At 45.0% G+C, this 17,938-nt stretch overlaps 1 protein-coding gene across 6 annotated transcripts; it reads right to left on the bottom strand.

The window, feature by feature from the left end:
* Window positions 1–226: 226 nt before the first annotated feature.
* Window positions 227–16,457, bottom strand: nfascb (neurofascin homolog (chicken) b). Of its 6 annotated transcripts, none has more exons than XM_061773301.1 (27): window positions 13,279–13,583; window positions 12,627–12,739; window positions 12,427–12,532; window positions 12,135–12,325; window positions 10,763–10,885; window positions 10,206–10,424; window positions 9,730–9,841; window positions 8,765–8,952; window positions 8,547–8,660; window positions 8,321–8,464; window positions 7,546–7,657; window positions 7,292–7,455; window positions 6,513–6,660; window positions 6,288–6,412; window positions 6,091–6,192; window positions 4,581–4,778; window positions 4,351–4,421; window positions 4,047–4,269; window positions 3,798–3,913; window positions 2,598–2,808; window positions 2,397–2,519; window positions 2,156–2,329; window positions 1,931–2,062; window positions 1,788–1,857; window positions 1,361–1,372; window positions 1,231–1,266; window positions 227–1,029 (listed from the first exon to the last, which is right to left on the bottom strand). In XM_061773301.1, exons 1-27 carry the CDS (start codon window positions 13,314–13,316, stop codon window positions 798–800), a joined length of 3,597 nt encoding a protein of 1,198 aa, XP_061629285.1. In that variant the 5' UTR covers window positions 13,317–13,583; the 3' UTR covers window positions 227–797. The 6 variants fall into 6 exon arrangements, with proteins under 6 accessions (XP_061629285.1, XP_061629278.1, XP_061629290.1 ...); XM_061773294.1 differs by having other exon boundaries at window positions 8,547–8,678; window positions 13,279–13,581; XM_061773313.1 differs by lacking the exon at window positions 13,279–13,583 and adding an exon at window positions 15,949–16,457 and having other exon boundaries at window positions 229–1,029; window positions 8,547–8,678.
* Window positions 16,458–17,938: the final 1,481 nt, after the last annotated feature.

Genomic DNA, 17,938 nt, shown 5'->3' with positions numbered 1-17,938 from the left:
ATGAATGCGGTATTTGATTAACAGATGACAGTTGAACAGGGCGTGGTTGCAGCACATTCAGCGGACACGGCCACAACATTCGGGAACAGCTTATTTTTGTCATGATTTGAAAGCCTCCTTCTATGTACTTGGTGTTTTTTTTTTTTTTTAATTATGCAGTTTTGGCAAACTCTCTGTGGTCTGTCAAATGTACAAGACATGTTTCTGCTCACTCTACAGGGACTTTCACTTTGGAAAGGGAGTGGTAAAACTGAACATCATCACCATTCCAGAAAGTAACATTTGACACTTTATTTACAATACAGTATTGAGTGTAATATACAGCGGGCACAATGTGGGAAAAAAAGCGTCCAACAATCAACATGAGTCATTTCTCTCGTGTAAGTGAAAGGTTACAATAAGTTACATTTCTGACACCACCTTGTCTCCTATCAGGCGTGGCGGCGAACCGGATGACAGGAATTAATCATTAGTCATTGGGATGAGCAGGTGCTAAATGATGGTTTATGGCATTGGAAGGTTTAAGAAGAGTTCACTATTGATTCTGACCCAAAAGAAACCAACGTAGGATGGAATGTTTTTATCTTGCATTGTTTTTGGAATCAACGTGATAAAGTGAATCACTTTGCATCGCAGGTTTTCACTCGACATGCGAATGTGTATGGAATCGCATGTCTACTCATGATTATGCACGTGATATTTTTCCCAGCTATCCCACCATCAAAGCTGCTCTGAGGCCATCTCGTACTCCTGCTGGTCCTGGCAGTCCACATGCAGGTTGCCTTTCAGAAAGAGTTTCAAGCCAGGGAGTAGATGGCATTCATTGGGGAATGAAGCTCCAGAGTCCCGCCAAAGTCCAAGTCCCTCACGTCTCTCCTTTGCGCTGCGTACTGGCCGATGAACGAACCGTCCTCGTTGAACGGTATGTCTCCGCCATCTCCGTAGTCCACCAGACTGTCGTCGCTCTCTGACCTTCTTATCACAGCTTCCTTAGAAGGCGGACCTCTCTGAAGCCCCCTTTCCTCCTCCCTGCAGGTTAGAAGCTGTTCTCACAAGAATTCAGTACAATTTCTTTCAATCATACACTTTTCGGGTGTTACTTCAATTTGATTGTACTGTATTATTGAAACCCGGGCAATCTGGAAATGATTCCATTTTTGTGGAATAAGTAGAGTTCAGTATGAGTGCCTATGACGAAATCATGTTGCAGTGTCCATAAATTGTACATACCACCGCGGGAAGGGCAAAGTTGTGACGTGTGTTATCCTATAGTACAGAAAAGAGCATTTGTTCAGTTGATCATTCATCGAACGGCCAGTTTAAGCCGCTTCTTGCGTAAAAACTCAGATTATGGTCCTACCTTTCAAGAGACCTTGTTGTTTAGAGGCCAAGAAAAGCGTCGATGAACATAAAGGCAAAGCAAGAAAAACACATTCATAGAGGGAATATTGACTTTTGTTTGATCTGCAGAATGATTCTTTGAGACAGACGCTGCTCTCCACCATTGCGCAACTTGATTTATCAGTTTGTTTACAAGGGAACTTCCAATGGTTCCTTGAATTGGGCCGGCATGCAGCTTATTTCCGCATAGTTACAGAGAAAAGGGAACTCAATAAGACTAGAACGAAAGAGATGTACAAAACATTGGGGTGGGTGCACTGCAGACAGACAGAATGGTGTCAATCGCATTTGTATCATACGTAACGTAATGTGACAGAAGATGATTGGACAAGAATATTTCCCCACACTTTTCAGAGAGGAGTGGCTGCGGTTACTCTTATTCTTACCGATAGTCAAAGGAACCCTCTTGATCGATGTCATCCATATGTTCTAACGAAATGTCTTTCTTTTCCCGTACTGCAATGTAAAAAACAAGACAGTTACGATTCGCCGTGCGACAACTGGACAATCTGTGGAAGTTTGAGTGCACCTGGGTATTTCCCCCCTCGGCTCCTCTTAATGAAACACACTATAAGGAGCAGGAGCACGATGAGGGCGACAGCGCACATGATCCCGATGAACCAGCCCTGAGTGGAGATGTCCACCTGATCCTGGGCGTAGACTGCGGACGGACGAAGCACACGTCATCCCAACATAGCCCCGCTCGACAACGTCGCACGCAAGCGCACGGGCCGACAAATGTGCGTAGAGTTACTCTCGGTTGTGTAGTGCGGCGACTCCTCCGCATGCCATTCCCCCAAACCTAATCGAGTTCGAGCGGCCACGGAGAATCGGTATCGAGTGTAGCGGTCGTATCGGCGCAGTGAGAAACTCGTGACGTTCGCAAGGAACTCCTCCGCTCTCTGCTCCTCTCCCTTGGTGGCATTCACTGCGCAGCGGGAGGAAATCTCAACGGGCGAATACAGAATAACTCACCAGTCGAAATGAAGAATCACCTGTCTGGTACTTGAGGGAATATCCGATGATAATTCCGTTGGGTTCGGCCGGCAGGTCCCAGTCCACATAAATACTGTCGAGGTGTCGCTGCTGGATCCTGAAGGATGTGGGAGCCGATGGGACTGGAGACGAAAACACAGCAGGAGATGATTTCCAGTGCTTCGGTGAAACTCCAACTTGTCCCTTTAGACATTTCCTACCTCCCTCGGGCGTAGAAAAGTGGACATTGTTGCTGGGCGGCCCTTCATATCGACTGTTGGCCACCGCGATGTACATCTTATAGTTGCTGTAAGGGATGAGCTCTGCGAGAACCCCCGATGGCTCGGGACCAGCGTCTGCAAACGCTTGGGACCTCGACGCTCTGTCGACTCTCAGCCACCTCAGCTGGCTGCTGTCCCTCCAGTAGTGGACCTGCGAGGCCAACGAGAACCGAGCGGCAACCACCGCACGCTTCATTTGGGGCATGCGGTTCAGGAAGGTGATAATTGAAGTCCTTTTTGGGTTACCATGATGAATTTTTTGTTACCGTACAAACGAGAGATGAAAAATCCATCATGAGTAGATGAAAAATCAAATACAATCATTTTCAAGGTACAGTCAGCCTTCATGTCAAAACAGGACAAATAGGATTTGAAATGACTATTCGCCCACTTTGTTAAAAACAGAAAGTGATGGCAAAATGAAAGAAATATTCACGTGTTTCAATTTTTGGCGAACTTGCAACAAATACTTTTTTGTTAGCAGAGACATTTAAAGTCCCTGTAAAGTGAAAATACATATTTCTTGTGAATTTGACATACCACAGAGAAGTGTTGTTAATAAGCCTGGCAAATTTGAACGACAAAAAAGTGCCAAGCCCATGTCCGCATGCCGTCTGTGAAGTCTGACTTTTAGAAAGAAATGAGCCTTTTTTTGCACGCCGTGCGCACACTCACAGCCGACAACGAGGAGCTCAGAAACGGCCGCGGCAGCGGACTATCTGACGGGAAGATGCATTACCGGGGCGTAGGCATAGCGAGCGAGCTGACTGGACGTTGCGTAGCGTGCCAGATAACCGCTGATGCTAACGGAGGCACTCAGTTCTTATATAACGCGCAAGGGACCCCGGCAAAATCTGCAAAACTGAAAATAGCTTGAACGCTCTTGTCGTTGCATGTTTTCAGCAATTATCTTCAAATGTACAGTACGATGTATTTAGGAACACATTTGATGGGGTCTTCAAATTGAGCGTGACAAATCTGTCCGCTCTTCATATCTGCCGACCGAGGTTATCCACTGACCTTAGAATAACTTTGACTGTGCAGCGCTCACGAACATAACGTCACATCTACTGAATGTCTTACTTTGATATTGTGGCTTATCGATCTTGATAGAAGCCATTCGTCTCCTAGTCAACGCACCTTGTATTCTTTCAGTTGTCCCATGATGGAGCTTTGCACCACTGGGTCCCAATGCACTGTCACCTGCGTGCTCTGAATGTCTGACAGTCTCAGGTTTTGGGGTGCACTGACGGGACCTACGGGAAGACAGAAGGTCGATTGTGTTCGGTAGCAATCATTGAAGAGGGAAAGGAGAAAATGGCGGCGCGTTCCCTCAATGTGTTGAAAACCCTCATTCAAATGATGACCGAGACGAATCGCGGAACTTACGGTCTTCTCCGGAGTAACCGATGACAACGGGAGACTCCGGACCGAGGCCAAAGTCATTCACGGCCTGGACCTTGAGCTCATAAGGAGTAAATGTGTCTGCATCGTAAATATAATATTTCAGCCATTTCGTGGTGGCGTTCTTCCACTCCTCTCTGGATTCTCTCCTTCGCCACCAGACCAGATACTTGAGGTGTGGCCCGTTCCACTCTCTGTAAGTCAGAGGCTGAAAGAAAAGACCCCAGCAGTGGCACTTTAGGTTTATGGGGGTCCATGGTACAGTACTTCTCGTTCCAGTGTGTTTTACCTCCCAGCTGATCTCCATGTTGTTTCTCCACGTTCCAACTCCTTTTACATTCTTTGGGATGACATCTGGAGCTGTGGAGCAATTATTTAGCATGGCTAGCTTGAGATTTCTCGAGATTCAAACATGTAGATTGAACTGAAACTTATTTATCAAAAAAAAAAAACGAGTAGTCATTGTAAATGGTGAGGGGAGGTCAAAACAAATCTCCCAAGCGGGAGTATGAAACCCACGTGCACCGCTGGTCTGGAAGCGCATCGATGGACGACTCGGGCGACTTGGACCGATTTCATTCACGCCGATGACGCGGAACTCGTAGTATGTGAAAGGTGAAAGGTGCAGAATGACAGAGTTTAGGCTTCCAGGGTATGTTGACAAGTTCTTCCACTTTCCAGGTAGCCAGTCATCATCATCGTATTGCACTAAGTATTCTGAGGAACAGACAAACAAGAGCAAAAGTACGCAACGATGACTTTAGTGGGTTAGTGGTAGATCAAGGCACGTTCTGACTTGCACATCAATTCGGGTTACGTTAAGCCGTCGGAGCAGCAAAATATTTCACTTGCGTTTTCGTTGGGAAATAAAAGAGTTTCACAGCGAAGAGTCACAAACTTCCGGTGGAAACGGAACTTCCAGCGATATTTATACAGCCTCTCACGTAAAACGATGCCATTTAGTGTTTTTCTCACATAATAATCCAGACTGTTAAAACTGTCACAGTTGCTTTGGTCTGCTTCCTTCATTTCCTTGTTCAAAAAAAAAGGTAGAAAGCTACTTTCAACTAGTAAACGTGGAGTTACGCTTAAAAATGTGATATAGCAGCAGGAGCAGCAGTTCTATTTTAGAACCTGTTATTCTATCAATTATTCCATGAATAATCGGATCAAATGTATTATTGCCAAATATATCGTTTCTCGACGACTCTTTATGAATTGATTATTGTTGTTGATTTGGCATTGTGTAATGATGATACGAAACCAAATGAAGCAAGATCAGTCACGAGGGAGTGACAGAGCAACTTTCTGGAAACTGAGAGCGACTTCTTGGGGACTGATAAGTGCGACGAGTTTGATAAACACTTCTGAGGCGGCTTCAGGTTCAACTACATGTCAATTACTGGTTACTCATACTTCGAATGCAAATAACAATTAGTTACTGGTTTGGTCTGTAATGTCGGAAAATAGGCAAAAATGTTGATTATTGTTTTCCAAAGTACGAACGTAAAAGCAGATGTTTGCAAATGATCAAACACAATCGGTCTACTTTCATGACGGACTACAGTTATCGCAGAATTTTTACTGTTGAGAGGCTGAAATCAGAGGCTATGGACAATTTTAAATGAAACAATGGCTCTCAACAATTAACAGATGATGAAAAAATGAATGCGGATGAATTTGAACATTGGCGAGTTGTCGAGTAATCCACGAATCGTTGCACCTCTAATTGAATGGCCATCGTGCTGCTGGTACAAAATCAGTTTGTACACGTCCTGCACAATCTTATGAGACGCGATATCACTTTTTATTGACCAAAATAGCCAATGTAAAACAATAAATCATTTGCATGAAACGCTGAGAAAGTGGAAGCACATCCAGGATCCGCAGCTGGACGATAGGTGGGCTGAAATTGAAATGGGCTGTCCCCTATGCACTGCTCCACCAATGTTCAAAAAGCAAAAAAGCTATTGCATGAAAAGTAGTGAAAAAGCGGACACCTCAATGTATTTCGAGGCACAGCTCCTACCTGTAACGGGGCTGAAGTTGCTGTCGCCGGGGACCCAACTGAGTCTTACGGTGCGTTCATACGGATCCGACAGCTCGAGTTTGGTGGGAGGATCGGGATAATCTACGCACAAAGACGTAGATGCGGCATTCCGGCATAAAGACACCCGACACGCCGTATTGTATCGTATCGTATCGTATTTTCGGAATATGTCATACCCATCACCCTTAGGCGCGCCGATGCCGTCTTTTGGTCCAGTTCGCTGCTTATGACACACATGTAGACGCCAGCATCGCGTCCGTTTACGTCGCTGATGACCAAATTTGATTCATCCAGGGATATTCTGAGATGTTTCGATATAAAAAAAGAAAAACGAGAGCAAGAGACCTTTTGAGGGCCTTGGGATATCATTCAACATCTTTTGAAGTTGCCAAAACACACACCTCCATCCAAACGTGACCGTTTCTTTGTCTTTCCTCCAGGTGGTTGTGACGGGAGTAGTGGCGTCTGCTTTCACGCCGCATTCCAAACGCACATCACTTCCCCGGATGACTTTCATATCCTGCGGTCTTTTCGTAATCGAGGTAGGTTCTGGGTAGGAAAAAAGTGAAAAGCATCTCATCCGAAGCACAGCCACATCGTGATGACCACTTGCACAATATTACAAAGGTGATATTGCTCACATTTAAGTGACAGAGAAGTGTTCATATTATGCTTATGGAATGGAAATGTTTGCACAGCAGCTTGTCGACGTCATCAGATATCTAATATCTTTGTTGTCCGTTATTTTTGTGCTCTCTGTTCCAAGTATCTGAACAAAAGGCTCACGAGGTGTGACAGTATTTGTTTTCGTCCCGAAATGTTACGGTACGGACGTCACGGTTCGGTACATGCAGTCACACGACGGATATGCCCGAGTTCAGTGCGGTATCTGCAGATGCCAACTACGTTTGTAGGTCAGAAGGCTTTGTATGCGTTTTGTGTGTCTGCTCTGTACGGGATCTCCTCCTTGCGTGAGCATAAAGCAAAAAAAAAAAACAGGAAAAAAAAGACATCTCCTGGTGTTTCCCAGTGTTTATTAACAATCATATGGAAATATTACTGCAAGTTTGTAGTTTTCAATGGGGTACCGCCACTGTAAACTGCAACTGTAATAATAATAATAATAATAAGAAGAATAATAAAGGGAATGTAATGATTGTGCAGTGGTTGCTTCGCTGACCTTTGACCTCAATACGAACTTGACTCTCATCTCGACCTGCGATGTTGCTGACCGCACACACGTAAGTTCCCTGGTCCTCAATCTGTGTGCGCCTAATCTCCAGGGTGCCGTTGCCGTGCGTCTTAAAACGATTTCCCTCCAGATTCCCCTGTCCGTATTTGGACCTGTGTGAGCGGACCCGTGGTCATGGAACGGACGCATCACAGCGATACACTTTTGAACAACAGTCCAAGCGGGAAACGCCATCCGCTCACCATCGCAGGTCGGGCACCGGAGAGCCAAAGTAGCGGCAGTCTAAGAAGGCACGACGTCCCTCCACCACCTTGATGAGTTCGTTCCTCGCCCCGAGAATGCGAGGTGTCGCATCTGCGAAAGACCAGAAATTCATCATTCATTCATGAATTCTATTTCTGCACTCGAGGCCACACGGAACTTTCCTCAGTGCCCTAATTCCTGGCACAACAGTAATAGACGATGCACAAGATGTTTGCTCAGGAATCAGGATACGAGGAGATTTCAGAGGATTTCTGACAGTCTGCCTCACTCCCGCCCCTTAAAGGTCACACAAGCAACACGATGGACTGTTTTTTCTCTCTCCTCCGTAATAACCCACAACGCTATTAGGTGTGGGTGTTGAAAAAGTGGGGGGATTGCGACACACGACTATGACTACTACTAATCATAAAATGGTTTTATATAGCGCTTTTGTAGATATGCAAAGAAAATATTTCTCACTAACTAAGTATGCTTGCACTAAAATCAATTTTTGCGCCCCGCTGCAGTTGCGCCCTTATGGACAAAAAAGTCGTTCTTCGTGGTATTGAATGAGCCGCATTTGCTGAGCTGAAAGTTCTCCGTTGATGAACCTCGAGCCACAATTTGAGTCCTTTGCCCACATTCACGAACGATATTAAAACAAATTGGAAGGATATCTAAACAGAGATGTTTTGAGGCAGCTAAGGGTCAGATATCCTGAGCAGTTTGCATTTCATTCAGGGTTTGCAGACAAATCGCCGGGTGGTTACTCACGCAATACGTTGACAAAAGCATTGGCCAACAAGTAGCCGTACGGGTTTGAGGCATTGCACTGGTAGACGGCCGTGTTGACGGCTGTCACGCCGCTGAGGGTCAGCGTATCTCCTGACACCTGTCTGTTGGGTTGTGGTGCGGAAGCTTGTAGAAACACGAGAAGCAAAAGAGATTGTTTGGATTGACTTGTGAAGCTTGTTGAATTGCGCACTTCTGGAAAACATACTCTCGATGGGTTCTCCGTTGATGAGCCAGCTGATTGCGGGACGAGGGGCGCCATCTGAGCGGCACGCCAAGCGTCCGCTTTCCTCAGGAGCCAAGACTAAATTTTCCGGCTTTTCTAACCAGAACGGAGCCGCTGTTAATTGAAGTCTCGTCAGTCTCTGGAATAATAGCCCTCAAAAAACAAAAAAGCCCCGTTTGTTGACGTGCACTTGTGCTCACCTTTGACTGTGACGGTGAGCCTGTGCTGGATGGAGCTGATCTTGTTGGTCGCGCTGCAGACATAATCGCCTGCATCCTCAAATGTTGCCTTTGGTATTTGAATCATCTTGTTGAAGCGTTTAATTTTCATGCGTGGGGTCACTGCCAGGTCTTCACCATCCTTTGTCCAGGTAATATGAGGAGTTGGCCTGGTTGATGATAAACAATCACTAATATGACACTCATATTATGATGTAGTCTCCATTCTAGTAAATCTTTTAGCTTAGCCTTTTCATGCATAGTGGATACTGGGGAATAATGTACAATTGTGGCATCAAAACTAACGGAGAAAATAGCTTTCGAAGTCACCGTCGCTCACGGCACGTTTCTTAATTGTATATCTCGAAATAAACGATGAACCCTTTCTCAGTCTTATTTTTGTTGTCATATGGTTTGAGGCGTCGCCAAAGCAAAACAAATATGAGTGTCGAAGGCTCTGTTCTGTATGATGTTTCTTTCCGCATCTTGGTCAGAAACTCGTGAAAGATGAATCCAAATGCTGCAAAATGGGGAACAGATTTGAAAACGGCCGACTCGTTGAACGAGTTCATAATCAAAACTTTAACAAAAATGTCTTTCTGATGAAATGGGAGAATGACAAAGTCAGACAAAGAAAATCCCATCCGCATGGGCTAAAGAAAAAGCAACGGTCGTCGCATAGAGCGCAGTCTATATTTCGCCACGATAATTGGCGGGGCTAACTAACTAACATCCTCACACAGGTATACAAAGAAGTTTCGAAGAATCACTCTGTAAGCTGCTTCTGCTTTAGGATTGTTGTTCCTCTTGTCCAGGTCCAGGTCATTTTAATGCTAACATTTATTGATGAGTAAAGAGAAGCAAACGCTTCCTTGTGAAGGTTGTCCTAATTCACGCATGAAAGGTTGGGACTCATACTGTATCTGACAACCCTGAAACACACTCACACTCCTGCAGCAATACACTCCAGCAGTAGTTCCTCCCCCAGCAGGACCAGAACAGAACTGGACGAGCCCGTGGGAGACAACCAGGTGGGGGCAGCCTCCACCACGGCCTGAGCTGAAAAGGCAACAAACTGGATCAAAAGCTGCCACACACAAACCCATGTCGGTTTGACTCATGTCTATTCGGGAGAATAGACATGAGAGCAATTCAATAGACAGGAGAATTCTAGCAGAATCACAAAGTACGTAGTCTTTGTAACCTTAAATAACTGGACTGTAAGCATGAAGTGTCTCTGTTATTGTCATGGTGATCTTGGACCACCAAAGTCATTGGTAATATTATTGGACCAGACAGTAGATTGGATTTAAAAAATGGAGTAAAGAGCAATAACTTAGTCACCTGTGACTTGCCGGTCTTAACTGGGGTAAAAGAACAAATGGCGGAACGGGTGGAAACGTGGGTACGTATTCCCACTTACTTGTGAGAACCTTGACGACGACCGGCATCTTTTGCTGGATAGCATTCTTGTAGGGGAAGCGGGCGCTACAGCAGAAGTCTGAGGCGGAGTCGTTGAATAGGACGTTGGAGAAATACAGGTCCCCGTTAACCCCCATGGATACCCGACGGTCCTGCCGCACGGCGTGCATGGTGGGGAACGCTGTTTGAATCGGCCAGTTAAAGGGTCTGGCATAGGAGCCTGAAACGTCATACATGGAAATTCCAGTCCACTTTACAGTTACTTTTCTCGCTCACAAGACGCTCAGTCACGGAGAGAATGAGCTTGTAAGACAAGGTACCACCATACTCCAGTTTCAGACTTCAGTTACTGTGGTTAGTTCAATGAAATGGTGGTTGTATGTTCTTCTTTTGGCTGTCCATTGTTATAGGACAAAATCCAATACATTTAAAACAGCACAAATATAGGGAAATATGGAAGAGTTAATGCTTTCGGTATGGTGGGTAGAGTCGGAGGGGTGGAGGTTACGTACTACCCACTTTCAGAGCCTCAAGGTCTACCTGAAAAGCAACACTTACAGCTGGACATCCAGTAGGTTTCAGGTTTAGGTGGCCCTGCTGGCGGGTCACAGGACAGGACCAGAGGTGAGCCAGCGCTAATCACCACCGGTTCCACAATCTCTCTCGGCCACACGGGAGCCCCTGCGCAAGCGCCCAAAAAAAAATCCCTCACTTTCCATTCACTTGGAGACTGTAACGAAACATCCAGTGTGCATAGTGCAAAATGCAAAAACATCCATCTGTCCCACTTAAAGGGACAATTTCCTTTTTTAAAAAGTAAATCAATCAACTTTTGTCATATAATGTCTGTATGAACTGACCGTATAATATTAATCAAATGATTTTTTTTCTGGCCCCTGTTAATGCCTCTAATATCATCTTGATTATTATCGAGCACGCCTGGACAAGAATAGCCAATCAGCGAGTAGGTAAATGGAGGCGCCATCGAATAGTCCGTCAATCCTTTGCACACGCACGCCTCGTGCTCATGACAGCAGCCTCAAGCACAAGGAGACTATTGTATTTTGTGGGCTGGCTTATTTAACTCTGGTTGACAACAAAAGTAAAAAAAAAAAAAGGAATTGGATAGCTCTCTCCTTCAAATCAGAGGTAAACATACTGTATCACGGTGGTATGTGTCCTATTATGCGCACGGCCGCATAAGTGAGTTTGGAAAAACACTGCGTACGTCACATCGACGTTCTAACCGATCCGTCAGGTAAGTTGATCACCTCTCTTATTTTTTGGAATGAGTCAATTTGAAATATAACTGACTATGCATTTTTTTTAAAAATGCATCAAACCGGTAACATTTCGTGTAATGTTGCAAAATTTGAGGCGGCCACAGGCTAGCGGGACGCTGCGGCGCCTTGCTCCAGCCCAAATTCCACTTCTATTTCGTTGTCCAAGTGAGCGAGATGGCAGTGGTTGGGGCGGGCGGGGACTGAAATGAGGCAACGTTCAAATATTGCTACTAGTTTCAAATCTTGCAAATTGTACCTTGAACTTAAATACTCAGTGAAGTGAATTCCTAGATTTGAGAACTCTGTCGTACTCAATTGTGGAGCTATAGCGTTAAACTGCTTTTCACCATTTCACTTTCCCTGATTTTTTGGGGCGTGGCTACAAAGTTGTCCGATAATGCAGGAGTCGCCCCCTCCCCCGCATTAAGCATCAGCAATGAGTGTGCGCTTGTCATGCAGAGAAAGGCCTTAATGTTCTTGCCGTGCAAAGACTGTCTGTCTGTCTGTCTGTCTTTCTAAAATAGCCTCTGTTCTACCTTGCAGTACCAAATTGATTTGGATGACTAACTGCATCGTGTTTCTCGTAAGAACTTGAACGTGTTGAATAAATAAAATGGCACAAAAGCAGAGCGTCTTTTTCAACCTACTGTACAGTTGCAGTCTGATCTTGTGAGAGTATGCGGAGCCGTACTCATTGGAGGCAATGCACTGATATTCTGCCTCATACTGTTCTGGATTGTTCCGGGCATAGATGTCCAGCGTCCCCGAGCGCCTGCGCATCGTTGCCTGCGGGTCACGTGCCACGTTGAAATACTTCCCGTTGCGCCTCCATGAGAAACTTTGTGATTGAGCAAAGTATGAAAGAAGAGGTGGAAGAAAACAGCTTTTGTTGAAAGGGTTTGAATCCAAACGCTACAATGGGCTGCATCTGCCGCTTACATAGGATGAGGGTTTCCTTTGGCCTCACACTCAATGACCATGGTGTCTTTGGGGTCAACAATATGCTCCTTCATTGACTGCTTTATGATGGCTGGGGGTTGTCGGACTGCGGGCAGGAAAGGAATGAGCGTGGGAGTGAAAGCAGAAGATTAGAATACATATCACAAAGTCCAAGCAGAAAAAGGAGGTTATTGACTCACTTTCCAGAGGGACGTCCAAAGGCCAAACACTTGGCCATAAAAGCATCAACAGTGCTGGGTTTACCAGTGTGCCCATCTTGACTGTGCATCGGGTCCTCCGCTTGTCACAAACTCTTCATTGAAACACAGAAGTAACGATCGCCGTTTCAGAACATTCATGACTTCATTGTTCAGAAATCGGTGAAAAATGTGTCCGTTTGACATGCTGGATAGAAGTGTGCATAAGATACTAATAATGTCTTTTTTTTTTTTTGGGAGAGATCAGGTCACTATTGGGACAAAAATGGGTTTGGGTATTGATTGAAGATGCTTCAATACGTTGAAGTGTGACTAAAAAGAGAATATTATCAACACTAGACGAGACTGGGTATAATACAATTGCTAATGCAGCAGAGCACTTGTGAAGCAGTATGAGAATTCAGTAAAGATGAGACATGGTGACAGGTGTCATCGTTTCGCGTATCAGTACAACAGTCCACAGTGTTCTCATCTGGTACTCGTGACATATTCCATTCGGATTTTTTAACAATGTCAAATAATGATTTTAGATCAAATTGATGAGACAAACGGGTAGCATTCATTGACCATCCCGTAAGAAAAGTCTGTTTCGGTATATACTACGAGACGTGATAGATACTGTATTTGTACCTACCTTTCTCGTGTGACTCTCCTCCGAATCCAACTGGTCATAATTCAACATTCCACAAAGGACTCCTCTTTTTTGTGGGGTAACGTATAATCCACAAAATATCAGCAGTATGGCACCTCGGTAATAGAGGTTGTGTCCGTCACTGCCACTTGCACTTCCACAGCGCTTCCCCAGCTCATGAATAATGAATGAGGGCCATGCAACCACCTACACCTCAGTCTCTGCACTTCGTTGTTCTTCTCTCACAATCACCACAATATTTCCCTCAAATGCAGTCACGAGGTTTGTTTGTAAAGTGCAATGCATGAAAACCATACACCAATTGAATAGTCCGAAGAGAACAGGACATTTGAAATCATTTAATGAGGACAATCTCGGGGCTATTGTGATGATGTATGTTAGAACTAATATGGTTCATAATTATAGTGTAACTATAGTAAGTGTGACAGTCAGAAATGCGCAAGAAAGCCGATAATAACCCACCGTAATCGGGCCAACTTGCATTCCTGCTGCTTTTGATGACATCTAAACGTGGGCTTCATTGTTCTCCGAATAACTGCGGAGCTCAGTATGAAAGCAATGTTTGTTTGCAATTTGCATGTGGCAATCCTCGAGTCCCATGACTCCCTGGCAACAAGCCCATTACTTGAAAACACCTCGACTATTATCTCCTTTTTCCTCATTCATACAGACAGAGACATAAAGCTGTGTATTGGTAGAAGCAAAAGAATCTAAGCATTTTATCTAAGCATGTATCTGTACGCATAGCCTCACTACATTTATGTGGTGGCTTTCCGGCATCCACGCGCTCCCTAATTTGAGCTGCTATCACAATTTTAAACATAGATTATTCCTAATTTCAAGGTACTGTCGCTGTGCACACCGAACGCATGGCTGGAAAGAAACCACCGACCCAAGCGAGGCTGAAGCGACCGCACTTGTCATACTTGAGAGCAGCCAGTGGAGATCAGTGCCATGCGCCACACTGCACAGTGAGGGGAGTCAGCTCAGTGACGACAAGATTACGGCCAAAAGCTTCAATGGTGAGAGTGGGTTTCTGCCGAGATCGGTTACACTTTGCTGTCATTGTATGAGGGACGGAGCACTGGACTAAGCAGAACATTGTGCCGCTCCTATTGGGGCAATGGTCCACCAGATCCAGGAAAAACACTTTTATTTCAAAAAACGTACAATTATTTCATTGAGAAGAGCAATCCAATAGACTATTTTAGAATACTTCAGTCGAAGTTATTGACTAACCTACTGAAACTTGTGTTATTTGGGGTTGCGCCGTCACATGTACCCCAAAAGGTTTTGGCAATTTTCAATTTCCTTCAAAAATGTTCATTTAAAAAGTCAAAAGTACCAAATTAATTCAGCAAAACCTGTGGATGAGGAGGACAACTCAACTGGATGTCATAAAAAAAAAAGATACCAAGAGATGTCAGGGTGTGTTTACTAGTGGTGCAATCGGAGATCGCGTGAGCTTTCGCCACCCACTCACAACGAGTCCTGTTTCTGCCTACAACAGTTGGATCATAGGGTCTCAGTGTGCGGAAGACGCAGCAAACGCTATGCTGACCTCTGTACCGATACAGTCAAATCTTCGGTGGAGTATGGGACGGCATCTCCCTCACCATTCAATCAATGCAGAGAGATATTGAGATGGGATTCTGCAACGAGGCGCAATCTCACATCTCCACACTCTCCTCCAAGATGACAACGCTCGCTGTGTGGGGGTTATTTCCTGAGTGCTACTGCCCATTGTCCCAATCCTTGTTCTGCTATCATTCGAAGTATAAAAACATCACTGATTGTAAACAAAATCTATTTGCCTCAAAGTGTTACTGAACAGTCATTGACGTTTAGTGGTTCGATCCCCCGACTTCTGTGCAGGCCGTGTGGGTTCAGTTCCCACTCAGTGACGGTCGGAATGTGAGTTTTAATGGTTGTCCGTCTCTGTGTGTGTTTTACGATTGACTGGCGACCAGTCCAGGGCATAAAGCCTTTCAACCGAAGTCAGCTGGGATAGGCTCCAGCACCCCACAACCTTGAACAGCATAAGTGTGAGATTATAAAAGTATATATGTTGGCACTCAAAAGTGGTGACGTACTGTATACTTTGTAACATTTATGGAAACCAAAGGAAAATGTGGCATTTTGAATATAATGGCATTGTGTTCGTAAGAGCATTTTGCCCCGATATTTCTTTCACTGACTGACGTCTCGATCCAGCCCACTTTTTGTGACATCATTTGTGACATCTTGGCAAGGAAGCACTCTCAAGCACAAAAGCGCCCTTCACATGCCAACACTAACATTGTCAGATGCATTCAGAGATTCTACTTGTATTTCTAGGGACTAAATAGACTGGGCGACTGGTTAGAGCGCCTGCCTCACAGTTGTGAGGACCGGGGTTCAATCCCCGGCCCCGCCTGTGTGGAGTTTGCATGTTCTCCCCGTGTCTGCGTGGGGTTTCTCCGGTAGGCTAATGGATGACTCTAAATTGCCCGTAGGTGTGAATGTGTGTGCGAATGGTTGTTTGTTTTTATGTGTTCAGGGTGTACCCCGCCTCTCGCCCGAAAATAGCAGGGATAGGCTCCAGCACTCCCGCGACACTTGTGAGGATGAGCGGCTCAGAAAATGGATGGATGGATAAATAGACGTTCCTACCTTGAAGTACTTGGGTTGCTCCTTTCTCTTTTCTATGAGTTGCCGTGGAAACGGAAGCACCCCTTTCTTCTCATCCTCAGCGTCACAAGCATCTCCTCCAGGTAAGGGAGCGTGTCAGATAAAAGATCAAGGTCGACAAGGCTTGCCCGACAACTGCTAGACCAGGCTCGAGATACGAAATCCATTGTGAAATGCCCCAAAAAAATAGAACGTCATCGCCGCTGCGATGCCACAGTACAACTAAGCACCACTGGAGAGGACATCATTTGAACCAAGACTAGCATGCCCTCAATCTGACTACATCTCGTTTGAAAGACTTTTTTCCAACTTTTTGGGTTGATTTTCAGTGGCGCAAAGTGTTTCTTACTGACCTTGGATCTTAACTGTGACTGGCACCATGCAGCATTGACTCAATGCACCATTGTTTGGAATAAAGACACCCCATTGTGGACACAGCCTGTCAGCTTTGAGACCTATGGGTGAGATTTAACCCCAGAAATTCAGTAATTGGATGGTTTCTCAGACAATGATCAACTATTACATCATTTGTCAGGACTAGACTGATTTATAGTAAGGTTGATGAAAATACGCATACATACATACAGTGGCTGAAATAAGTATTTGACACTTCACCAGGTTAGATAGAGTTTCAGGGTGTGACAAGTCTGGGGGTGATCAAGGGAGTTTATTGCAGGGAAGATAACATGTAAATCAGATAAGGGTGTGGGAGTGTGTTGCAAGAAGGCTCCCAGCAGGGTGCATGTGGAGGCCACAAAGAAGACAACGGCTGCGGGGAGTCACTGTAAACATGAGATGCAAGACTGTGGAGACGGCGTCTGGAGCCGGCGGCAAATGATCACGTCAGATGGGACCATGGACCAATCGGACGACGGCGATTCCATACTTCCTCTTTCAAACATTGTATAAGTCGGGGGCAAGAACAGATAGCTTGGTTCAGTCTGCGCTGTCTCTGCTGAGGCTAGGATAAGCGTAGCTGCTGCTGACCCAGAGCTCCGTCAAATGTATGGACTCCTCTGTCAGGAATAAATTGGTTGACTTTTAACACGTTATAATTGTAGTTCTTCCACGAAAACGAACACGCATGGAACCTCGAGAGTAATAGGTGACTATAAAATGCAGGTTCTTCACCATCTTTCTCACTAAATACATTTCCAAAGGGGCTGTTGACATGAAAATTTCACCAGATGTTCGAAGAAAGTAGAACAAATAAGCTCTGAAATTAAGCTGTGTGTCATAATGTGAAATGGCACAGTATTGTACATGGCAACTGGTATTTATTCAATACTTTGTACGAAAAACAGCTTCAAGATGCCTCCTGTAAGGAGAAACTAGTCGCATGCATTCATCTGGTGTGATTGTGGCCCATTCCTCCACACGAGCAGTCTTCAAATCAGGAAGGTTTCCTGGGCTTCTTTTACAGACCTTGAGTTTCAGTTCTTTCCATAGATTTTTGATTGGATTCAAGTCAGGTGATTGGCTGGGCCATTCTTGCAGCTTTATTTTTTTTTCTTTGAAACCAATTGAGAGTTTGCTTGGCAGGACTTTTTGAATCATTATCCTGCTGACGTGTCCACCCTCGTTTCATGTTCATCATCCTCATAGATGGCAGCAGATTTTTGTCAAGAATGTCTTGGTACATTTGCCCATTCATCCTGCCTTCAATAATGTGAAGCTTACCAGTACCATTTGCTGAAAAGCAGCCCCGCACCATCATGTTCCCACCTCCGAACGTCACTGTTGGCATGGTGTTTTTAGGGTGACGTGCAGTGCCATTTCTCCTCCAAACGCGGTGTGCATTACGGCATCCAAAGAGTTCAATTTTGCTCTCATCAGACCAGACAATATTCTCCCAGTATTTAACTGGATTGTCCAAATGTTGTTCAGCAAACTTGAAACCAGCTTTGACATGCATTTTTTTCCAGCAATGGGGTCTTGCCTGGTGAGCGTACATACAAGCCATGGCGGCGAA

The sequence above is a fragment of the Phyllopteryx taeniolatus genome, chromosome 1 (assembly GCF_024500385.1).
Source record: "Phyllopteryx taeniolatus isolate TA_2022b chromosome 1, UOR_Ptae_1.2, whole genome shotgun sequence".
Taxonomy (NCBI): domain Eukaryota; kingdom Metazoa; phylum Chordata; class Actinopteri; order Syngnathiformes; family Syngnathidae; genus Phyllopteryx; species Phyllopteryx taeniolatus.
Note: the sequence above shows the minus strand (reverse complement) of the source record. Positions and strands in the feature narration are given on the sequence as shown.

What these genes read in the sequence shown, in the direction of transcription:
- nfascb (XM_061773294.1), bottom strand. Translation starts at nt 13,316, where the DNA reads ATGACCAGTTGGATTCGGAGGAGAGTCACACGAGAAAG. An exon ending in GCTCACCGTCACAGTCAAAG is followed by an intron (nt 8,679 to 8,764) that starts GTGAGCACAAGT and finishes TTCAATTAACAG; the next exon opens with CGGCTCCGTTCTGGTTAGAA. An exon ending in ACGGTCACGTTTGGATGGAG is followed by an intron (nt 6,413 to 6,512) that starts GTGTGTGTTTTG and finishes GAAACATCTCAG; the next exon opens with AATATCCCTGGATGAATCAA.